At 39.2% G+C, this 25,967-nt stretch overlaps 2 protein-coding genes across 3 annotated transcripts in view; one reads left to right on the top strand and one right to left on the bottom strand.

Annotated features, from left to right (window-relative positions):
- Positions 1 to 9,189, bottom strand: part of ints9 (integrator complex subunit 9) — a 29,303-nt gene extending 20,114 nt beyond the window's left edge. The window contains exons 1-5 of the mRNA XM_061987385.2: positions 8,687 to 9,189; positions 8,249 to 8,376; positions 5,969 to 6,029; positions 4,343 to 4,405; positions 4,122 to 4,261 (exon numbers count right to left, since the gene is read on the bottom strand). Of these exons, the coding sequence (XP_061843369.2) occupies positions 4,122 to 4,261; positions 4,343 to 4,405; positions 5,969 to 6,029; positions 8,249 to 8,376; positions 8,687 to 8,695 (401 nt within the window). The 5' untranslated portion in view covers positions 8,696 to 9,189. The remainder of the gene's footprint in view (positions 1 to 4,121; positions 4,262 to 4,342; positions 4,406 to 5,968; positions 6,030 to 8,248; positions 8,377 to 8,686) is intronic.
- A 58-nt stretch (positions 9,190 to 9,247) lies between these two features.
- The window catches only part of pla2g7 (phospholipase A2, group VII (platelet-activating factor acetylhydrolase, plasma)), a 42,358-nt gene continuing 25,638 nt past the window's right edge, over positions 9,248 to 25,967 (top strand). The window contains exons 1-3 of one of the 2 annotated variants that reach the window (XM_061987387.2): positions 9,248 to 9,291; positions 19,216 to 19,343; positions 24,339 to 24,489. In XM_061987387.2, coding sequence (XP_061843371.2) covers positions 19,248 to 19,343; positions 24,339 to 24,489 — 247 coding nt within the window. In that variant the 5' untranslated portion in view covers positions 9,248 to 9,291; positions 19,216 to 19,247. The other variant, XM_061987386.2, reaches the window with a different exon arrangement.

Here is a 25,967-nt window from a genome sequence, read left to right as displayed (position 1 = left end):
GCACCGTAACACAACATAAACACAACAGAACAAATACCCAGAACCCCTTGCAACACTAACTCTTCCGGGATGCTACAATATACACCCCTGCTACCCCCCCCTCAACCCCACCCGCCCACCTCAACCTCCTCATGCTCTCTCAGGGAGAGCATGTCCAAAATTCCAAGCTGCTGTTTTGAGGCATGTTAAAAAAACTTCACTTCAATAATAAATATGTCAGTGCCATGTTGCCATTTTTTTCCATAACTTGAGTTGATTTATTTTGGGAAAACCTTGTTACATTGTTTAATGCATCCAGCATCACAACAAAATTAGGCATAATAATGTGTTAATTCCACGACTGTATATATCGGTATCGGTTGATATCGGAATCGGTAATTAAGAGTTGGACAATATCGGAATATCGGATATCGGCAAAAAGCCATTATCGGACATCTCTACTTGTAAGTGCTCTCTGTGTGTTTGTTACCAGCAATGTCACCATCATGAAGTTAAAGTTAAAGTACCAATGATTGTCACACACACACTAGGTGTGGTGAAATTTGTCCTCTGCATTTGACCCATCCCCTTGATCACCCCCTGGGAGGTGAGGGGAGCAGTGGGCAGCAGTGGGCAGCAGCGGTGCCGCGCCCGGGAATCATATTTGGTGATTTAACCCTCAATTCCAACCCTTGATGCTGAGTGCCAAGCAGGGAGGCAATGGGTTCCATTTTTTATAGTCTTTGGTATGACTCGGCCGGTGTTTGAACCCACAACCTACCGATCTCAGGGCGGACACTCTAACCACTAGGCCACTGAGTAGTGAAGTGAAGTGAATTATATTTATATAGCGCTTTTCTCTAGTGACTCAAAACGCTTTTTACATAGTGAAACCCAACATCTAAGTTACATTTAAACCAGTGTGGGTGGCACTGGGAGCAGGTGGGTAAAGTGTCTTGCCCAAGGACACAACGGCAGTGACTAGGATAGCGGAAGCGGGGATCGAACCTGGAACCCTCAAGTTGCTGGCACGGCGACTCTACCAACCGAGCTATACCGCCCCCATTTCCATGTCCATTGAAAAAAAGTACTGGTATTTTTCTTTTAGTTTCTCTAATTCAGTTCAAGATGTTATTATTCGTTTTCAAATCTCTCCACCATATATCCGACCTACCGGTACTTATTCTGCACACCCCGGTCAGAGCTCTAAGGTCATCTGACCAGTGCTTTTTAGAACGCCCAAGGTCGAGACTGAAGACTAGAGGAGAGAGAGCATTTGCAGTAGCAGGCCCTAAACTTCGGAACGCTCTCCCTTCTGAATCTCAAAACGGCAACATCTCTGGATACTTTTAAATCTTCTTGAAAAACTCACTTATGTGCGCTGACGGTCAACACAAACTGAGCTTTTTAACTGTTTTATATTTATATAGTTTTTACTGTCTTTTAAACAGAATATTTTGTATTGATTGTATTTTTTTTATTTGTAATATTTTACCTTATGTTTTTTTTACACAGATTTAATGCATTTAACCATGTTTATACATACAATGTCTTCTGCTTATTGTGATTTTGATTATTCTTTTCATATTTACCCTTTCTGTTTTAATATGTACAGAACTTTCTGGGGTGGTATAGCTCGGTTGGTAGAGTGGCCGTGCCAGCAACTTGAGGGTTCCAGGTTTGATCCCCGCCTTCACCATCCTAGTCACTGCCGTTGTTGTCCTTGGGCAAGACACTTTACCCACCTGCTCCCAGTGCCACCCACACTGGTTTAAATGTAATTTAGATATTGGGTTTCACTATGTAAAGTGCGTTGAGTCACTGGAGAAAAGCGCTATATAAATATAATTCACACTTCACTTCACTTCTGCAGAGATGTCCAAACTACTTGAATTTTCCCCACACTCTGTCATTACCCTAGGGGCTTTTCGATTCATTTTGAAGGTACATTTATACGCTGATGTTTTGCCGTCATCTTGTGGACAACATGAGTAGTTCAGGACCTATGCACTTGACGTGCTGTGAACGGAACCGAGCGCAGCAATTACTTATATGACCCAATGCAAACAACCTTCCCTGGTCATGGTGCAAAAAAAAACGAACCAACACAAAATGCCAACAGACATGGTCACACAAAAGACAATATAACACAATTTGTGAATATTATTAAAAAAATTCCACGCACCGTAAAAATATTCAAAATTAGACTTATTTAAATCCATTACAAAACATGATGGGAAAAATGCTTGATATTTGATTGATTACAAAAACTTAAGGAGGTCGTCACAGAAGTAAACAAGGTAGGAGTCAAACTTTCACATACTCCTAATATCCAATTATATTAATAGTTATATATCCATTATATTAATATATTACAAACCCCGTTTTCATATGAGTTGGGAAATTGTGTTAGATGTAAATATAAACGGAATACAATGATTTGCAAACCCTTTTCAACCCATATTCAATTGAATGCACTACAAAGACAAGATATTTGATGTTCAAACTCATAAACTAAATTTTTTTTTGCAAATAATAATTAACTTAGAATTTCATGGCTACAACACGTGCCAAAGTAGTTGGGAAAAAGGCATGTTCACCACTGTGTTACATCACCTTTTCTTTTAACAACACTCAATAAACGATTGGGAACTGAGGAAACTAATTGTTGAAGCTTTGAAAGTGGAATTCTTTCCCATTCTTGTTTTATGTAGAGCTTCAGTCGTTCAACAGTCCAGGGTCTACGCTGTCGTATTTTACGCTTCATAATGCGCCACACATTTTTGATGGGAGACAGGTCTGGACTGCAGACGGGCCAGGAAAGTACTTGCACTTTTTTTTTTACGAAGCCACGCTGTTGTAACACGTGCTGAATGTGGCTTGGCATTGTCTTGCTGAAATAAGCAGGGGCGTCCATGAAAAAGACGGCGCTTAGATGGCAGCATATGTTGTTCCAAAACCTGTATGTACCTTTCAGCATTAATGGTGCCTTCACAGATGTGTAAGTTACCCATGCCTTGGGCATTAAAGCACCCCCATACCATCACAGATGCTGGCTTTTGAACTTTGCGTCGATTACAGTCCGGATGGTTCACTTCCCCTTTGGTCCGGATGACACGGTGTCGAATATTTCCAAAAACAATTTGAAATGTGGACTCGTCAAACCACAGAACACTTTTCCACTTTGCATGAGTCCATCTTAGATGATCTCGGGCCCAGAGAAGCTGGCGGCGTTTCTGGATGTTGTTGATAAATGGCTTTCCCTTTGCATAGTAGAGTTTTAACTTGCACTTACAGATGTAGCGACCAACTGTATTTAGTGACAGTGGTTTTCTGAAGCGTTCCTGAGCCCATGTGGTGATATCCTTTAGAGATTGATGTCGGTTTTTGATACAGTGCCGTCTGAGGGATCGAAGGTCACGGTCATTCAATGTTGGTTTCCGGCCATGCCGCTTACGTGGAGTGATTTCTCCAGATTCTCTGAACTTTTGATGATATTATGGACCGTAGATGTTGAAATCCCTGAATTTCTTTTTTGGGAAGCTGTTTTTATAACCAATCATGGCACCCACCTGTTCCCAATTAACCTGCACACCTGTGGGATGTTCCAAATAAGTGTTTGATGAGCATTCTTCAACTTTATTGCCACCTTTCCCAACTTCTTTGTCACGTGTTGCTGGCATCAAATTCTAAAGTTAATGATTATTTGCAAAAAAAAAAAAAGTTTATCAGTTTGAACATCAAATATGTTGTCTTTGTAGCATATTCAACTGAATATGGGTTGAAAATGATTTGCGAATCATTGTATTCCGTTTATATTTACATCTAACACAATTTCCCAACTCATATGGAAACGGGGTTTGTATGTACATCTAAATATATAGATATTTATAGTTACTTTACAAGTTTTTTAGCCCAATGTGGCCCCTAGAGCAAAAAGTTTGGACACCCCTGACTTTGGGTCAGTAGTCTGTTTTAGAAATGTTCTATATAAATAAATCTACCTTGACCTTTTTGAATGCATTAGTATGGCCGTACTTTATCAGCATCACACAACCCCAACACACACAGATAAGACATTTGAAAAAAGAACTGACAACTTTGATTATGAATCAATTGAGGCTTCCTCTGTGTCTCCTTACCTTCCAATTGTTAGCGTGGGCTCTGTGGCGTACACGGTGCCAGTGAAGCCCGTGTTCTCCGTGATGTAGGGCAGGGCCATCATGCAGTGGTAGTTGGAGATCAGGATGACATCCACGGTTGACAAATCCAGCAGTTCTCTCTGTTTATTGAACAGGGAGACAATTTAAGCGCAATCGAATGTGCAACATTCTGCACGAGCCTTGAGGAAAGTCTTTATTACCTCAGGAAGACAGAACTCTGGTTGCGAGTCCACAAACACTCGGCCTGCACACTCTTTCAGCTCCTGGAAAAACATGACGCACAGTCTTAGTACCTTCGTAATTCACGATTTTTGGCATTCTGACGTATATCGGTATTGACCTTTTTACAACAGCAGATACAATATATACACATAACACTGTAAAACATTATAAATAGTGAAGAAGATAGTAATAAGCGCAGCTCTTTTTTTTTTGCTAGAGCCCAATTTTCTATTCATTTTTTCATTTAAAGTGGTCTTTTTGTGCCGTTCTTGCCATTCCCGGGTCCTAAATGGCTGTCAAAGTGTATCAATTTGTCGGAATATCTACTCAGACGTCTCACGTCCAGGAGAGATGCATGATTTATGATCTAGAATAAACATACAGGTAGAAAGTCGAAAGGCCTCCGTCCGCAACACTCGCAGCGTGAGCTCATTAAAAGGAGCGCCTCGAGTTTCATGTTCCATCATTAGAACTATATATACACTATATTGCCAAAAGTATTTGGCCACCTGCCTTGACTCACATATGAAGTTGAAGTGCCATCCCATTCCTAACCCATAGGGTTCAATATGATGTTGCATCTATTACATCTTCAACTCTTCTGGGAAGTCTGTCCACAAGGTTGCGGAGTGTGTTTATAGCAATTTTCCACTATTCTTCCAAAAGCGCATTGGTGAGGTCACACACTGATGTTGGCCGAGAAGGCCTGGCTCTCAGTCTCCGTTCTAATTTATCCCAAAGGTGTTCAGGTCAGGACTCTGCGCAGGCCAGTCTAGTTCATCCTTCCACACCAGACTATGTCATCCATGTCTTTATGGACCTTGCTTTGTGCACTGGTGAACAGTCATGTTGGAAGAGGAAGGGGCCCGCTCCAAACTGTTCTCACAAGGTTGAGAGCATGAAATTGTCCAACATGTTTTGGTATCTTGGAGCATTCAAAGTTCCTTTCACTGGAAGTAAGGGGCCAAGCCCAACTCCTGGAGCGGGCCCCTTCCTCTTCCAACATGACTGCACCAGTACACAAATCAAGGTCCATAAAGACATGGATGACAGAGTCTGGTGTGGATGAACTTGACTGGCCTGCACAGAGTCCTGACCTGAACCCGATAGAACACCTTTGGGATGAATTAGAACGGAGACTGAGAGCCAGGCCTTCTCGACCAACATCAGTGTGTGACCTCACCAATGCACTTTTGGAAGAATGGTGGAAAATTCCTATAAACACACCCCACAACCTTGTGGACAGCCTTCCCAGAAGAGTTGAAGCTGTAATAGCTGCAAAAGGTGGACCCACATCATATTGAACCCTATGGGTTAGGAATGGGATGGCACTTCAAGTTCATATGTGAGTCAAGGCAGGTGGCCAAATACTTTTGGCAATATAGTGGATGTATATATAAAAACAGATGTGTTCTTGTCTCTCATAAGTATTGTGAATGATAGGCAGAAATCTACAAAAAGTGCAGTTCCCCTTTAAAATAACTTTTGCCAAATATCAGGGATCGGCCCTAAAAAATAAACATATCGGTCAATCTCTACTTCACAATCCACATGTTTTACTCTGACATTTCAGATATATTTAATTCAAATTCAGCATTTCACACCTTTTCCAAGTTGAGCGATGCATCTTTTGCTGTCCACCCAGGAAGCTTTGAGAGTCTTTGGCTGAACAAAGAGAAATATATTTCTTAAATAGTCCAAAATTAGGGTGGGGTGTGTATAGTTGAATGATCTGGAAAGAAAAGTGATGTGGTTAGGGTTGCCAACCGCCCCTTGAAAATCGAAATCGTCATGTATTGGAAATTTTCTAATAAAGTAGCCAAACAAAAGTGTCTTTCTTAAGGATTTATTTGGGGAGCTCGAGCATCCCAAAAAAAGGCACAGTTCACATTCGCAGCAGGTGTGAAAGGAAAAGCGCGCACGGTGAAAGATGTCATTCTTCATACACTGATTACAGTCCGGAAGGGTAAGCTAGGTTTATGTACCACCACAGGCTCATAATGAACCGAAAATATTTCTCCGTTAGCCGTGATGCTAATTTTCTCTATGTTAAATCCCATTCATTTATGCTAACAACGTTAGTGATCCGAATTTAACTTTTTTGTGATCTGTAAAGTTCAACTAGCAAATACTAAATCAAAACGTGTAGTTTCCTCTGCCTTCTGTTCTGCTAGACATTCTGTCGTCATACAGGAATGTAGGTTATAGTTTGATTTAGCATGCTGATTGAGTGTTCATTCATTCATTCATCTAGCCTATTTCTATTCATTTGTCCATCAGTAAAATATTTTTAAAGACTACTCCAATTGTTTAGCTGACTATTTATAGCTGTGTGTGGCATTGTGTTAGTGTTTTACAAGAATAAATAAATACAAACAGAATAATGCCACGTACACCATCTGATGTGTGGACACATTCCACCCCAACCAATGTAGGGGGGAAAGGCTGTGTACATTTGCAAATACTGTGCAAAGACCTAGGTCAAAAATGCCACAAAGATGCAGCAGCATATAGACAAGTGCCCAATAATATATCATTATTGTAATTCCCCATTCATTCCCATATATTCCCATTAATTCCCATGGACGGTGTCCAACTTTGAATAATCAAAAAATGGTCAATATTTCCAAACTTCCCGAGCTTAACTTCCCGTGGTAAATTTCTGGAATTTTTCTAGAAATTTACCGGAAACTTTCCACCATACTTGCCAACCCTACCGATTTTCCCGGTGGACTCCCGAATTTCAGTGCCACTCCCGAAAATCTCCCGGGGCAACCATTCTCCCGAATTTCTCCCGATTTCCACCCGGACAACAATATTGGGGGCGTGCCTTAAAGACTTAGACTTAGACTTCCTTTTTATTGTCATTCAAATTTGAACTTTACAGCACAGATAAGACCGAAATTTCGTTACATAAGCTCCTGGTAGTGCAGGATAAAGGCACTACCTTTAGCGTCCTCTCTCACCTGAAAAGGAGACTATTATATATGTCTCCGTTATCCATAGGTTTATCTATAACCCATAAAGTAGGCAGGCACGGAGCTATTTCTCAGCATGTGTTTATTCCAGCCGGCACGTTAATACACTGACACACAACATCCGGATTCCCATCATGCATTGCTTCAAAACTACGGCAAGTAGTAATGTCCAAAAACATAACAGAGACGAAGCAGAAGAACGAAGAAGAGACATGGCGACAACGAGTAAGAAGAAGAAGAACGCTTGCAAGTTCCAAAATTATTGGAAAAAATAATTTCAGTTCATCCAGGACAGCTCGAAGGGGAAGGGGTATGCTGCCTGCAAATTCTGTAGATCAGACTTCTCCATTGAACACGGTGGCCGAACGGATATACTCATTCATGAACGGATTATTTATGTATATCTATATATAAGAAATATATACATCTCCCGAATTCGGAGGTCTCAAGGTGGGCAAGTATGCTTTCCACCCCTTTGCAACCCTACTCAATGCGGAATTTAACGGGGAGCCAATGAAGACTGGAAAAAACGGGGGTTATGTGGGCTGTTCTGGCGTTATCGTAGACAAAAGGGAAGTTGGAAGGCGTGTCCAACGCATATAAAAAGACAGGTGTCACAGTAATTATTGCAGTAGGAGACAATGGTTCCAGATTGACAAAACATCGAACAATATTCAGGTATTTACATGTAACTTACACATTTTGTGTAATTATAACAATAATAAAACATTATAAAATACATTATTTACAAGACATTATTGACCCTGTTACACCTATACAACTCATTTTGCACTAATTAAGAAATTAGGTTGACCAGCCCTGCAAAGGTGCACCTTATTTTTTATTTATTTACAGGGAGTTGGCAACCCTGGGTGTAGCTAACAAAAGACGTTGACATTCACTCACCTGTGGATGAGAGTAAGGGGCAAGAAATTGAGGACAGAGGTGGTGTCCAGTCCACAATCCAGCATGATTGTGGTGGATTTAAACTTGAGGACATTGCAGGGTAACGTCGGGTGACCGGACAGACAGTACTAATGGATAACACAAACACAATCAATTGTGCAGGCATGGACGACGAAGACGTCAAAGCTGTAACATGTAACACTACGTGACGACTAATCGACACGACAATGACTATCATTATTGTTCGATGTGTAGTTAGTTGGAGGTCCACCATAACTCGCACTTTATCCAGCGAGAGACCATGCTGGCTGCTAAGATAATAGCAGACAGTACTAATAGAACACAACTAGTACTGGCAGCTACAAATATTCACCTCCGTCAAAAGTCTGCCAAGAAATACTGTAAAAAAAAATAATAATAATAATGTAATGGACTTACCAATTTCATAATTGTTGGCACGGAGAAGAAATATGAAAGAGTAATATCGCTGCTTGGTGGGATAGTTCATCCGGGAGCAGCCATCGTCTGCGTCGGGTTATAGCGGGTCGTGTCGGACAGCGCCACCTGGCGTGACGGCGTACAAGTTCATGTAAACGTTTGGCTGGGTTTCAATACTTCGCACCTGTGTACACATTTCGAGCAGTGGTTAGAGTGGCCGGGCCAGCAACTTGAGGGTTCCAGGTTCGATTCCCGCTTCCGCCAGCCTAGTCGCTGCCGTTGTGTCCTTGGGCAAGACACCTTAACCCCACCTTCTCCCAGTGCCACACACAGTGGTAGATATTGGGTTTCACTATGTAAAAGCGCTTTGAGTCACTCGAAGTGCTATATAAATAGAATTCACTTCACTTCAGAAATGAGGATCATAATTAAAAATAAAATAAATCACATTTCTTGTTTCGAAAAAGAAGCAGTTAGCTACTTGCAATCGTCACTTCCGGTTAAGGCGAAGCCAGCACGGAAGTGGCAAAATAAAATACAGCTGATAAATATGTATTTCCGGTGTTCAGTCATTACATCATTGGGATATCTTTACTGTTGTTTTAGTAAGTGACCTACGTTACGTTTATTAGTTGTGTAACCCGGAGTTCGTTATAGTAAAACATGTAAAAATGAGAGCAAAAGTGCGTTTAATGTAATCATTCTCGTTAGTAATGCTAGCAGCTAGTTGGCTAACCTGTTATTACAAGTCAGTGGCACTCCTAACATGCCACAACACTCCCACTTTCTTCTGGAGAGAAGCTTGCTAATCTCTCCAAACTGATTGCGGAAACATTTGTGCCGTAGACTCCGAGCAGCGACTTATCCCAGGTAGGCTTTTTTTTAATTATTACTCAAGGCGAATACAAACTAACTTGGCGTCAAAAGCTACTTTTATTTCAACACAAACACACTGATAGAGCTAAATAACATTATTTCGGCGATACGGCCGAAAACTATCACAATAGGAATCTTTTTAATCGGTGGAAATACATCATTATCGATATTTTTATTACCTAAGCAAAGTAAGGACTAGGAAAACAAATAAATGTAAACAGTTTTTGTTTCAAATGTAACCTTCCTCTGATTATAAATCCCTCAGCTATCGCGGCTGAAAGGAAATGTCAACACAAGCATGGAGAACAGTCAATGTCAACACAATTCTAAAATCACATTGAACACTTAATAAACTGTTAAAATGAAGGTGCAAAAATAAGCAATATGTAAGAAAATAGTGCAAAGAGAGAAACCTGAGAAGAACTATTCTTTCCAGGTTTAGTAATAGGAAGTTACAGCTGTGTAACATTTAATTTTGTCTGTTGTTCTCATTTAAGTATAGAAAGAAATTTATGGTATGCAGCAAAAATTGAAATATTGCTGGACCAAATTACAATTACCGTATTATTCCGAACTATGAGGAGCATTTAAATCCTTTTATTTTCTGAAAAATCGACGATGCGCCTTATAACTCGCTGCGCCTAATGTACATATTACAAACCCCGTTTCCATAAGAGTTGGGAAATTGTGTTAGATGTCAATATAAACGGAATACAATGATTTGCAAATCCTTTTCAACCCATATTCAGTTGAATGCACTACAAAGACAAGATATTTGATGTTCAAACTCATAAACTTTTTTTTTTTTTTGCAAATATTAATTAACTTAGGATTTCATGGCTGCAACATGTGCCAAAGTAGTTGGGAAAGGGCATGTTCACCACTGTGTTACATGGCCTTTCCTTTTAACAACACTCAGTAAACGTTTGGGAACTGAGGAGACACATTTTTTAAGCTTCTCAGGTGGAATTCTTTCCCATTCTTGCTTGATGTACAGATTAAGTTGTTCAACAGTCCGGGGGTCTCCGTTGTGGTATTTTAGGCTTCATAATGTGCCACACATTTTCAACGGGAGACAGGTCTGGACTACAGGCAGGCCAGTCTAGTACCCGCACTGTTTTACTATGAAGCCACGTTGATGTAACACGTGGCTTGGCATTGTCTTGCTGACATAAGCAGGGGCGTCCATGGTAACGTTGCTTGGATGGCAACATATGTTGCTCCAAAACCTGTATGTACCTTTCAGCATTAATGGCGCCTTCACAGATGTGTAAGTTACCCATATCTTGGGCACTAATACACCCCCATACCATCACACATGCTGGCTTTTACACTTTGCACCTATAACAATCCGGATGGTTCTTTTCCTCTTTGGTCCGGAGGACACGACGTCCACTGTTTCCAAATACAATTTGAAATGTGGACTCGTCAGACCACAGAACACTTTCCCACTTTGTATCAGTCCATCTTAGATGAGCTCAGGCCCAGCGAAGCCGACGGCCTTTCTGGGTGTTGTTGATAAACGGTTTTCGCCTTGCATAGGAGAGTTTTAACTTGCACTTACAGATGTAGCGACCAACTGTAGTTACTGACAGTGGGTTTCTGAAGTGTTCCTGAGCCCATGTGGTGATATCCTTTACACACTGATGTCGCTTGTTGATGCAGTACAGCCTGAGGGATCGAAGGTCACGGGCTTAGCTGCTTACGTGCAGTGATTTCTCCAGATTCTCTGAACCCTTTGATGATATTACGGACCGCAGATGGTGAAATCCCTAAATTCCTTGCAATAGCTGGTTGAGGAAGGTTTTTCTTAAATTGTTCAACAATTTGCTCACGCATTTGTTGACAAAGTGGTGACCCTTGCCCCATCCTTGTTTGTGAATGACTGAGCATTTCATGGAATCTACTTTTATACCCAATCATGGCACCCACCTGTTCCCAATTTGCCTGTTCACCTGTGGGATGTTCCAAATAAGTGTTTGATGAGCATTCCTCAACTTTATCAGTATTTATTGCCACCTTTCTCAACTTCTTTGTCACATGTTGCTGGCATCGAATTCTAAAGTTAATGATTATTTGCAAAAAAAAATTTTTTATCAGTTTGAACATCAAATATGTTGTCTTTGTAGCATATTCAACTGAGTATGGGTTGAAAATGACTTGCAAATCATTGTATTCCGTTTATATTTACATCTAATACAATTTCCCAACTCATATGGAAACGGGGTTTGTAATTCTGGTTGTGCTTACTGTCCTCGGAGCATTTGTATTTGGTTCATGTTGTATTGATAAGTGTGACCAGTAGATGGCAGTCACACATAGGAGACAAGTGTTGAGTTGAGTTGAGTTTGAGTTTATTTCGAACATGCAAGCATATAACATAATACATCACAATTTCCAGTTTCTCTTTTCAACATGTTCGAAAAGGAGTAGGAAGAATCCTACCCCTTTTCTTTTACATAACAGTTGCTAAAACTTTTGTTCACTTCCTGTTCTCAATTTATTTACAATATACTCCATAAGTAATCACAATAAAAATAAATAGATACATAATAATTGGTGAAGTAAATTATATTTCATATGATGAGATGAGTAAGATTATTTTGAGAATGAATGAATGGATGGATGAAATAAGTTCAGAATGTTTATCATGGTTCTTCTTCTTTGTACTTTGTAAACACTTTAAGTTTGAAGAGTTTCTTGAAGTGGATCATATTAGTACATTGTTTGATTGCTTTGTTAATCCATTCCATAATTTAATACCACATACTGATATACTGAAGGTCTTAAGTCAGCGTTTCTCAAAGTGTGGGGCACGCCCCACTGGTGGGGAATAGAGACATGACAGGTGGGGCGCGATGAACGGGAGGAAATTTCACTTAAAAATTTTTTTTTTTTAAATTATATTCTTAGATTTTTTTATTTTTTTTTACTATGCTTTCATTTTCTATACACACTGTAAATCACTTTGTGATTCCGTCAGTGAAATCCGCTATATAAATAAATGTAAATTACTTAGTTTTCCTGTAAGCTTTAAATTTCTAGGTAGGAGCGAACGTTTGACAGACATAGCAGCAGTAACTAATGGGGGCGGGGCTAAGCGGAACAAGCGCAGCAAAATTAAAAGCTGTCCCACTGTCAAACGACACAATTGCGAGACGTATATGCGACATTGCAAGTGATCTTGAGTAGATAAATGAAAAGAAAGTCGTTTTGCTTTACAAGTGGACGAAGCTACTGACAGCAATAAAGACTGCCTGTTCATCGCATACGTCCGCTTTGTGAATGGCGAGTCACTGCGAGGATTTGCTGTTTTGCAAATACATGAAAAATAGAGCCTCTGCTGATGAGCTGTTCAAGATAATGGACAGTTTCCTCAAATAACACGACCTTAAATGGGAAAACTGTGTGGGCTTTTGCTGCGATGGCGCATAGACCATGGCAGGGTGAAGAAACGGGCTGCAGGCTCTAATAAAGAGGGTTGGACACACTGTGTCATTCACTGGGAAGCACTCGCGTCAAAGCAGCTCAGCCCCGAACTCAATGAGGTTTTAACAGATGTTGTGAGCGCGGTAAATTTGATCAAAACACGACTACTGAAAGTGCGACTGTTCTCTGCACTGTGTGAGGAAATGGGAGCTGATCATACAGCCGTACTGTTTCACAGTGAAGCAAGGTGGCTCTCCCGGGGCAAAGTGCTGTCACTTGCCCTGTCTTGCCAAATGTATAGCTCCTCCTTTTTTGCAAAGTGGCACTTTTATTTGATTTATTATTGAACTTGATGCAAGTTATTTGATTTATTATTGAACTGGATGCAAGTTATAACACTTTTATTTGATTTATTATTGAACTTGATGCAAGTTATAACACTTTTATTTGATTTATTATTGAACTTGATGCAAGTTATTTGATTTATTATTGAACTTGATGCAAGTTATAACACTTTTTGATTTGTTATTGAACTTGATGCAAGTTATAACACTTTTTGATTTGTTATTTAACTTGATGCAAGTTATTTTATTTATTATTGAACTTGATGCAAGTTATACCACAGCTGCACAGTTATTTTATTTATTATTGAACTTGATGCAAGTTATACCACAGCTGCACAGTTATTTTATTTATTATTGAACTTGATGTTATTTTATGTTATTGAGTTTGAATGTATACAACTTGATGTTACTTGATGTTCAATAAATTTGAAAATGTTAAGCTTGGCATTAGCGTTCTGTTAGGCCGATGGGGGCAGGTGGGGCTTGAAAACTCCCTCTTGTCCAAAGTGGGGGATGACAAAAAAAGTTTGAGAACCACTGTCTTAAGTGTTGTACGTGCATACAAATGTTTTAAATTACATTTTCTCTAAGATTAATTTCTCCTCTTTTGTTGAGAAGAATGAACGTGTGAACTGCAGATTGAAGCCTGTTCAATAAATGATGCTAGCAAGTACCCGTAAGCAAGCGAGACCAAAACATTGATGTTCCATTGAGAATATAGAACATCACACACGGCGATCAAAAATCTGTCAAAATGTTTTAGTACGACTTTGGTATGCTACGAAGCCGCACCGCTTGATGGATTGTCGCGCATTACGGCTACCATAGTCAGACGTACTGTGCTTCAACATACGGTATTATTATGGTGCGTTTTGATTGAAACTTATTAGTAGATTGCACAGTACAGTACATATTCCGTACAATTGACCACTAAATGGTAACACCCGAATACGTTTTTCAACTTGTTTAAGTCGGGGTCCATGTTAATCAATTCATGGTGCATAAGTATCCTAAAATGGCACCAATTAGGAGACACCAAACGTTGATGTTCCATTGAGAATATAGAACATTACACACGGCGATCAAAAATCTGTGAAAATATTTTAGTACGACTTGAGAATGCTACGAAGCCGCACCGCTTGATGGATTGTCACGCATTATGGCTACCGTAGTCAGACATTCTGTGCTTCAACATACGGTATTATTATGGTGTGTGTATAAGGATCCTAAAATGGCACCCATTAGGAGACATCAAACGTTGATGTTCCATCCTTTTGTATGAAAATAGACCTAAATAGACTCGCTAATCAGCAGTGCGCCTTATAATCCGTTGCACCTTGTGGCCTGAATTTTTTTTTATTCACAAGTATTTATATTTTATTTACGAATTACACAACATGCCAACTTCACTGGTTTAGGTTTTGTATATGTTTGTGTGTATATTTATGTATGTATGTATGTTCATGATAACGTTGCTTGAATGGCAACATATGTTGCTCCAAAACCTGTATGCACCTTTCAGCATTAATGGTGCCTTCACAGAGGTGTAAGTTACCCATAATACACCACCCATACTATCAAGGATGCTGGCTTTTGAACTTTGCGCCTAGAACAATCCGGATGGTTATTTTCCTCTTTGTTCTAGAGGACACGACGTCAACAGTTTCCAAAAACAATTTTAAATGTGGACTAGTCTGACCACAGCACACTTTTCCACTTTGCATCAGTCCATCTTACATGAGCCGGTGGCGTTTCTGGGTGTTGTTGATAAATACCGTAAATTCCGGACTATAACCCGATACTTTTTTCCTCGATTTTGAATCCTGCGGCTTATAAAACTTTTTCCCCCCCCCCACTAATGCGCACAATATGTATTCAATAGTTTGCATCAAACCCAATCAGAGTCCTGCAATGGCTTTATTGTTTGTGCTATGGCGCCATCTTTTCAACGAGTTCGCTCCCTGCAGGTAGAAAATGTACTTCTTGTTTTATGCCTTAAACCGTAAATAAGTGTCCATAGCGTTTTTGCTCGAAAGGATTGTTGGTTCGTCACTCCAAGCAACGTTTGTAAGTTTTACAATATAACTAAAACAACTCTTACTTACGTCCCATGTGTGATGTCTGTAGTAGTGCTTTCATGCATATTCGTACGTGCTATCGTAATGTAATCAAGCTAACACGTTTATGAGTGTCTGTGTTAGTATTAATAACTAACAAAGGCATTCTTTTTGTATTGTTTCAGTTTCACAAATTCTTCAGTAAATTCACCAAAACGGCAGTGTAGAGTTATTGAGTCTGTTTAGCTGATTGGAAAGCTAGCTAGTGGGTCCATGACGATGACTTCTGTTGTGTTTGATCAGCCGTTTTACTGCCGCGTTATATACACCGTTGGGAAACAATTAGGGTGTGTAAATAAACATTTACAAATATTTCTGTGTAAATAACTAATTTCACAACATATCTGCAGCTAAGGTGCGGCTAATATATGGAAAAATAGTTTTTCCTAAATTTAGTTTGTTTCTTTGTATTTGTTTATTTGAAGGACAATGTGCAGTTACATTAAAAAGATGGCTGCACCAGATTTAGCACCATGCTAACTTCCATCTGTAGTTATTTTATGGCGTATTTAACATCCACACACGTTCAGTGGAAGGCTCAGACTCCCAAAATGCAACATGGAACGACACAAGAAGTCCTTCATACCGACAGCCATCAGACTGTATAATGCATATGTTCCTTTTTCACTGTACTTGAATGTATAATAGACTGTATTTATATTATTCACATGAGAATAATGCTGTATATTAGACTGTATTTATATTATTCACATGTGAATAATGCTGTATAATAGACTGTATTTATATTATTCACATGTGAATAATGCTGTATACCGTATTTTTCGGACTATAAGTCGCAGTTGTTTTCATAGTTTGGCTGGGGGTGCAACTTATACTCAGGAGCGACATATGTGTGAAATTATTAACACATTAGCGTAAAATATCAAATAATATTATTTAGCTCATTCACGTAAGAGACTAGACGTATAAGATTTCATGGGATTTAGCGATTAGGAGTGACAGATTGTTTGGTAAACGTATAGCATGTTCTATATGTTATAGTTATTTGAATGACTCTTACCATAATATGTTACGTTAACATACCAGGCGCGTTCTCAGTTGGTTATTTATGCCTCACATAACGTACACTTATTCAGCCTGTTGTTCACTATTCTTTATTTACTTTAAATTGCCTTTCAAATGTCTATTCTTGGTGTTGGCTTTTATCAAATAAATTTCCCCAAAAAATGCGACTTATACTCCAGTGCGACTTATATATGTTTTTTTCCTTCTTTATTATGCATTTTCGGCCGGTGCGACTTATACTCCGAAAAATACGGTATTAGACTGTATTTATATTATTCACATGTGAATAATGCCGTATTACAGACTGTATTTATATTATTCACATGTAAAAAAAACAAAAACCTAAGTGTTTGTTTATTGTGAGCGAACTGCGGTGCTGAATTTCCCCCAGGGATCAATAAAGTACTTTCTATTCGATCTATTCTATTCTAAATTACACAGGATTAAAAATACACAACAACATTTCTATTACATAATAAGCAATTTAAAATACAAGTACAATACATTGAGAGTATGCGAGTTACAAATCAGCGGGCGGTCAAATTACTGTCATTTAGCAGCTTCATTTAAAGTGCAGAAGTATATAAAGTGCAACAGTTTTTTATCAAAGTCCACATAACACAGTGGGTGCGGCTTATATACCGGTGCACTATATAGTCCGGAAAATATGGTATATTTGTCGTAAACTTTTTCTGGGGCCTTAAATATGAGTAGGATGAACAAATACAGACAAAATCATTCCAAAAATATCGTTGCTATCAGTAATAATAACGACAATAATGGATTAGATTTATATAGCGCTTTTTGCCAGTGACACGAAGAAATTGAGACCCACCCAATTTCCTTGGTATTGGATTGTTACCAACATTTGCGGTATCGTCTAACCCAGTGTTTTTCAACGTTTTTTGAGCCAAGGCACATTTTTTTCATTGAAAAAATGCGGAGGCACACCACCAGCAGGAATCATTAAAAAATTAAACTCAGAAGCTGATATTGACAATAAAAAGTCGTTGTCATAATTGTTGGATACGACTTTAAACCATAATCAGGCATGCATCAATAAATGGGTTGTACTTGTATAGCGCTTTTCTACCTTCAAGGTACTCAAAGCGCTTTGACACTACTTCCACATTTACCCATTCACACACACATTCACACACTGATGGAGGGAGCTGCCATGCAAGGCGCTACCAGCACCCATCAGGAGCAAGAGTGAAGTGTCTTGCTCAGGACACAACGGACATGACGAGGTTGGTACTAGGTGGGGATTGAACAAGCGACCCTCGGGTCGCGCACGGCCACTCTTCCACTGCGCCACGCCGTCCCAATAGAGCTCTTGTCTCAAAGTAGGTGTACTGTCACCACCTGTCACATCGCTCCGTGACTTATTTGGAGTTTTTTGCTGTTTTCCTGAGTGTAGTGTTTTAGTTCTGGTCTTGCGCTCCTATTTTGGTGGCTTTTTCTCTTTTTTTGGTCTTTTTCTGTAGCAGTTTCATGTCTTCCTTGACCGCTATTCCCCACACCTGCTTAAGTTTTAGCAATCAAGAATATTTCAGTTGTTTTTATCCTTCTTTGTGGGGACATTGTTGATTGTCATGTCATGTTCGGATGTACTTTGTGGACGCCGTTTTTGCTACACAGTAAGTCTTTGCTGTCGTCCAGCATTCCGTTTTTGTTTACTTTGTAGCCAGTTCAGTTTTAGTTTTGTTCTGCATAGCCTTCCCTAAGCTTCAATGCCTTTTCTTAGGGACACTCACCTTTTGTTTATTTTTGGTTTAAGCATTAGACACCTTTTTACCTACACGCTTCCTCCCGCTGTTTCCGACATCTACAAAGCAATTAGCTACCTGCTGCCACCTACTGATATGGAAGAGTATAATGTGGTAAGTCTGCCGGTCTCCAGACAGCACAGACATTCAACAACGGCACATTATTTGCGGATTATAATTGCTGGTTTGCAAAAAATCTTTTCAACCCAAATAGGTGAAATTAGATAATCTCCCACGGCACACTAGTGTGCCGCGGCACAGTGGTTGAAAAACACTGGTCTAACCCAGTGGTTCTTAACCTGGGTTCGATCGAACCCCAGGGGTTCGGTGAGTCGGCCTCAGGGATTTGGGGGAGGTCAAGACACACCCGACTCATTGTGTAAATATAAACTTCTACCTATCGGCGTATTATGGAGACCCCCAAACAATGTTCCCTCTAATTTTCCATATGCGTGAGCAAACGCAAAAACTCCTCCAGCATTCATGTGAGCGACGTCAGACGTGTACATGCACTGTGGCCACACCAGCAGCACACCTGTCCCAAACCTGACTAAATAACAAGTTAAATGTTTTATTATTATAATCAAATGACAGCATTAATTTCCATGAGATTATTTTCTAATACAAGTGTTTTGGCCCACTTACAATGACAATAACAACAAATATTGTTTTTTCTTGAGCTGTATGTCTTTGGAAATAAATTGTACCCCTTTCAGATATCGCATTTAGTTCCCACTAAAACATTCACATGTTGCACAATGAGATGTAAAATCATGTGTACATTCCTCTAACTTTCTGTTTGTTAAATATATATTTATTAGTATTTCTTTAATATAATAACATAATTTCATGATAGCGGTTCGAGTTCGGTGAATGCGCATATGAAACTGGTGGGGTTCGGTACCTTCATAAAGGTTAAGAACCACTGGTGTAACCCTAACACAGATTCCTGTCATTTTCTTGCACAGATCCGAGGCGGTACACACCTTCCCTCTCAGCCATGGGAAACACATCCTGCAACCACCCGGGCATCCCTCCACCTCAGGGCCCCAAGGCCGTGGGTTGCACGGACCTAATGATGGATCACACAGTGCAGGTAAAGGAAAGATAAGTCATAATGTTACTAAAGAAAGCAGACGGACGTGGTTTATAGTATTATTTGACAGTCGTCGTACTAACACATACTTGCCAACCCTCCCGAATTTTCCGGGAGACTCCCGAAATACAGCGCCTCACACGAAAACCTCCCGGGACAAATATTCTCCCGAAAATCTCCCGATTTTCAGCCGGAGCTGGAGGCCACGCCCCCGCCAGCTCCATGCGGACCTGAGTGAGGACAGCCTTTTTTCAGACGGGAGGACAACAGGGTGACAAGAACTAAATCATCCAGACTAGAGATAAATTGTGTTATTATGTTTATCTTACCTAAAAATAAATATATTTATTAATTAAAAAAAAAAAAAAAAAATCAATCAATTTTTACTATATTTTGCTAAAAACATCAAAATGTATTGTTTTTTTATTTGTAATTTTTCTGACTCCTTATTACATCCAGCCATAGAATTATACCGGTACATTAAAATAAACATATTTTAAATAATACATTTTAAATTATCATAATAATTCATTTAAATGACCATATTTAATTATTAAAATAATTGCTTGTTTATCAACAACTTTAGCATTTTGTTTATTACATTTTTAAGCTCTCAGAAGCCAAGTTATGTTATATTCATGTTATATTTATGCAAGTTTGACGTATCAATTATCTAAACACAGTTTTGTTTGCATATTTTCAGGATGTAGATATATATATATACATATATATATATATATATGTATGTATATATATATATATATATATATATATATATATATATATATGTATATATATATATATATATATATATATATGTATATATATATATCTGTGTTGGCCCTGTGATGAGTGGGCGACTTGTCCAGGGTGTACCCCGCCTTCCGCCCGATTGTAGCTGAGATAGGCTCCAGTGCCCCCCGCGACCCCGAAGGGAATAAGCGGTAGAAAATGGATATATATACATATCTATATATATATATATATATATATATACATATGTAAGTATTTCATACATATGTATGACATGGTGAATTCTAGCTGTCAATATACTCCTCCCCTCTTAACCACGCCCCGCCCCACCCTCCCCCACCTCCCGAAATTGGAGGTCTCAAGGTTGGCAAGTATGTACTAACATCTGTGATATCATTCACATATGTACTATGAGAAGCTGTCTGTCCAGTGTTGGCGCTAGGAATTTTCAAAATGTGGTCCCAGGGACCTCACCAAGTCATAAAAATGGAGTCCCAGAGTAAATTTTTGGGGTCCCACTTTTTTGTAAGCGTTTTGAAAACAATTGATAATTGTATGTATTATCCTGTTATATCTCACATTCTATATTGTGTTTTGGAAAAAGGTTGTCATAAACGTTACTCAATAAACTTTTTTTTAATGTATTCAGCTATAAACATTCATTCACTTTCTTCTTTCCTTCATGGATCTAAACCTTACCGCTGCCGGTAGTTTTTTTCTATATTTGTATTTAATAAGCTCAAGCACCCCCCGCATCCCTGTAATGGAAAAGCGGTAGAAAATGGATGGATGGAAGTTGTAGGTGTATTTATTTCAGTGTAAAAGGTGTTTTGCTTCGGTCATGAAATTATGATAATCGTGTGCCGTGGCAGCACGGTGGAACATGGGTTAGTGCATGTGCCTCACAATACGAAGGTCCTGAGTTCAATCCCGGGCTCGGGATCTTTCTGTGTGGAGTTTGCATGTTCTCCCCGTGACTGCGTGGGTCCCCTCCGGGTACTCCGGCTTCCTCCCACCTCCAAAGACATGCACCTGGGGATAGGTTGTTTGGCAACACTAAATTGGCCGTAGTGTGTGAATGTGAGTGTGAATGTTGTCTGTCTATCTGTGTTGGCCCTGCGATGAGGCGGCGACTTGTCCAGGGTGTACCCCACCTTCCGCTCGAATGCAGCTGAGATAGGCTCCAGCGACCCCCCGCGACCCCGAAAGGGACAAGCCGTAGAAAATGGATGGCTGGTGTGCCGGGGCATACATACATTATTTATTTAACGCTTAAATCTCTAGAGCAGTGGTTCTTAACCTGGGTTCGATGGAATCCTAGGGGTTCGGTGAGTCAGCCTCAGGGGTTCGGCGGAGGTCAAAACACACCCGACTCATCGTGTAAATACACATTTATTTTTTTAAATTTATTTAGCCTTTATTCAACCAGGTAAAAATCCCATCGAGATCAAGGATCTCTTTTCCAAGGGAGACCTGGCCAAGAGGGCAGCAGCAAGGTTACATTAAAAAACAGTAAACAACACATAAAACATCACATTTACAACATTAAAACTTGCTCACGTGACACATGTGCATACAGACAAGGTAGACTGCAATCCTTTCACAGAAGCTTTAAACTCATTCAATGTAACAAGGGTGTGAAGTTTAATATTCGATTGTAGGTTATTCCAAGCCTTTGGTGCTGAAAACCTAAATGCTTTCTTGCCCAGTTCAGTTCCTACTTTGGGGACGACAAATTGCAGAACATTCATTGAACGAAGATTGTGACTTTCTTTGTTACAAACTTCCCCCTATCGGCGTATTACGGATACGGCAACAGCTGACTGGTTTGCAGGTGTGTAATTTGTTGTGAGTTTATGCACTGTGTTAGTTTTGTTCTTTGAACAAGGTGATGTTCATGCACAGTTCATTTTGTGCACCAGTAAAAAATCATGGTAACACTTTAGTATGGGGAACATATTCACCATTGATTAGTTGCTTATTAACATGCAAATTAGTAACATATTGGCTCTTAACTAATCATTAAGTACTTATTAATGCCTTATTCGGCATGGCCTTATTATAACCCTAACCCTGGCCCTAACCCTCTAACCCAACCAAATAATTCTAAATTAAGTCTTTGTTACTTAGAATATGTTCCCCTAGTGTCCAAATAACTCTAAATTAAGTCTTTGTTACTTAGAATATGTTCCCCTAGTGTCCAAATAACTCTAAATTAAGTCTTTGTTACTTAGAATATGTTCCCCTAGTGTCCAAAAAACTCTAAATTAAGTCTTTGTTACTTAGAATATGTTCCCCTAGTGTCCAAAAAACTCTAAATTAAGTCTTTGTTACTTAGAATATGTTCCCCATACTTAAGTGTTACCAAAAACATATAACTTTGTCTTGAATTTGAAAAAAAAAACATTTTATTTTTCACTAAAGAAGGGTTTGGTGAATGCGCATATGAAACTGGTGGGGTTCGGTACTTCCAACAAGGTTAAGAACCACTGCTCTAGAGTCTACATGAACTTCAGATATGTCCGTCAATTCCAAGTTTTTTTTTACGTAGTTTTTTTTTGTTTGTTTGTTTTCTGCCCTTTTTGTCAAAGAAAACTATGTTTTTTTTATGGCAAACACACAAAATATGCAAAATCTTCCGTAAAATATATTTTTCAAAGTGGAATACTTGATGTGAAGTAATCGGAGCCTTGGATAGGTCAATAATTCATAAAAACTTTGAGTTTGATTCAATATTATGTTTTGAGCAATGACAGTTTTAAAGAAAAAAAACAGCTTTGTTTTATTAGTCAACATTGCAACTTTTTCTAAATTACACTTCCCCTGTAAGCTTTTTTTCTTTCACTTTTGTTATGTTTTTGTTTATTTTAATGGTATTTTTTACAATTTGCCATGGGCCTTTAAAACATTAGCTCCGGGCCACACTTTTGACACCCCTGCTATAGATAATAAGAAATTAAATCTGATAAGTCTAATGATAAAATCATAACGCACAGTCAGCATCTCTGCTTCAATAAACAATGACGGTGAAGACGTCACTGTCAGCGATGCGAGCGACACTTGCTAACTTGTCAGCCACTTCTCCAAGAGACTCCTTTTGAACACTCCTCGCACATTAACACTTCAAAAGGCACACATTTGCCCCGTTTGTTGACCTGCAAAGTATATTTTTGGGGTGGAGGAGTCTGGTCGGCTGCTGGTTAGCTTGAACCAGCCTGCATCTCGAACGATGTCGATCCAGCGAGAAACAAAAGTGAAGTTTCCGTGGACTCACAAAGACTAAAACAACTCATTTACTGGAGACATGGCACAGGATGAAGTTAAAACGGTTGACTTTACACTCACCTTAGTGTTTACCGTATTTTCCGGACTGTAAGTCGCAGTTTTTTTCATAGTTTGGCCGGGGGTGCGACTTATACTCAGGAACGACTGATGTGTGAAATTATTAACACATTAGCGTAAAATATCAAATAATATTATTTAGCTCATTCACGTAAGAGACTAGACGTCTAAGATTTCATGGGATTTAGCGATTAGGAGTGACAGATTGTTTGGTAAACGTATAGCATGTTATATATGTTATAGTTATTTGAATGACTCTTACCATAATATGTTACGTTAACATACCAGGCACGTTCTCAGTTGGTTATTTATGCCTCATATAACGTACACTTATTCAGCCTGTTGTTCACTATTCTTTATTTATTTTAAATTGCCTTTCAAATGTCTATTCTTGGTGTTGGGTTTTATCAAATAAGTTTCCCCAAAAAATGCGACTTATACTCCAGTGCGACTTATATACGTTTTTTTCCTTCTTTATTATGCATTTTCGGCCGGTGCGACTTATACTCCGAAAAATACGGTACCATGAAGTCTTTCTTTTGACAGCCCCTCGCGGTAAAGTTGTCCCAGTGCAAACTGAGCCAGTATTTGTGATTGATAAAGCTTTCGGCGAATCCAAATTTACGACCAATAAAAACGCCATAAATGGTGACGGAAATTTGACCCGGCAAATATAAACAAAACACCGGCGGAAAGCGATAATCGATAAAATTAAATTAAATAAAAACAAGCAAACTGGGCAGTAAAAAAATAAATAAAATCAGCGTCCAGGGAACGCGCGGGCTTCCGGAATTGCACGTCCTTTCTGATTTCAATGCGTAAAAAGACACAAAAAGTGTGTTAACGCCAACACTGCTGTCTGATAGTTTATGGGGAATAACGACTTTGTCTCTGTGACAGGGCAGCTTCTTCCGCCTTTACTACCCTTGTCAGAAGATGGACAAGGCTGAGATGCCAGCTTGGATCCCCAACAGAGAATATTTCAACGGCCTGACAGACTTCATGAAAATCAACAGGACTTTCGGCGAAGGAATGTTCAACTTCCTCTTTGGTAAGGGATGTGCGCAACACATACGTTATTCTGCGCTATGGTTGGGCGATAAAACGATAACAGTGTGTATCGCGATAGACACGTAATCGGTATCATTGGAAAAACAGTTGATAAAAGCTTCCAAAGTTTTTTTTCTTCTGTGTGGGAAGAAAGCCGGAGTATGCGAGCAAGGTTGGTTGCATGAACAGAGGCACTGGCTCTATGGTAACCGAGCAACGCAGGAATTGATCACTGGTCAGTGGGAGGGACACGCCAACAGCCAATCACGTGACAGTATTAACTATCAAATTTGGTTAATTCTTTGCATTGAGTGAGAAGAGAAAGTCAAAATGAAGAAATTGTGGATAAAAGTGGAAAAGTCACCTGGACAGTTTTTGGATTACACACACACATATATATATATATATATATATATATATATATATATATATATGCACACACATATATATATATATATATATACATATATATATATATACACATATATATATATATATATATATATATATATATTATATATATATATACACACATATATATATATATATATACACATATACATATAGTATACATACATACATACATATATACATACATATGTATATATATACATACATATATATATATATATATATATATATATACATATACATACATATGAAACTTGTTTTGTTTTTTTGCAAATAACCTATAGCTTAGAATTTAATGGCAGCAACACATATCAAAAAAGTTGTCACAGGGGCATTTTTACCACTGTATTACATGGCCTTTCCTTTTAACAACACTTTTAACTCACACAACATTCTTGCTTGATGTACAGCTTAAGTTGTTCAACAGTCCGGGGTCTCTGTTGTCGTATTTTACGCTTCATAATGCGCCACACATTTTCAATGGGAGACAAGTCTGGACTACAAGCAGGCCAGTCTAGTACCCGCACTCTTTAACTATGAAACCATGCTGTTGTAACACGTGGCTTGGCATTGTCTTGCTGAAAAAATCAGCAAGACAATGTTAACGTTGCTTGGATGGCAACATATGTTGCTCCAAAAACTGTATGTACCTTTCAGCATTAATGGTGCCTTCACAGATTTGTAAGTTATCCATGCCTTGGGCACTCACAGACGCTTGCTTTTGAACTTCGCGCCTACAACAATCCGGATGTTTGTTTTCCTCTTTGTTCCGGAGGACACGACGTCCACAGTTTCCAAAAACAATTGGAAATGTGCACTGGTCAGACCACAGAACACTTTTTCCACTTTGCATCAGTCCATCTTAGATGAGCTCGGGCCCAGCGAAGCCGGCGGCGTTTCCGGGTGTTGTTGATAAATGGCTTTCGCTTTGCACAGTAGAGTTTTAACTTGCACTTACAGATGTAGCGACCAACTGTAGTTACTGACAGTGGTTTTCTGAAGTCTTCCTGAGCCCATGTGGTGATATCCTTTACACACTGATGTCGCTTTTTGATGCAGTACCGCCTG

The sequence above is a fragment of the Nerophis lumbriciformis genome, linkage group LG26, assembly GCF_033978685.3.
Source record: "Nerophis lumbriciformis linkage group LG26, RoL_Nlum_v2.1, whole genome shotgun sequence".
NCBI classification, from domain to species: Eukaryota; Metazoa; Chordata; class Actinopteri; order Syngnathiformes; family Syngnathidae; genus Nerophis; species Nerophis lumbriciformis.
Note: the sequence above shows the minus strand (reverse complement) of the source record. Positions and strands in the feature narration are given on the sequence as shown.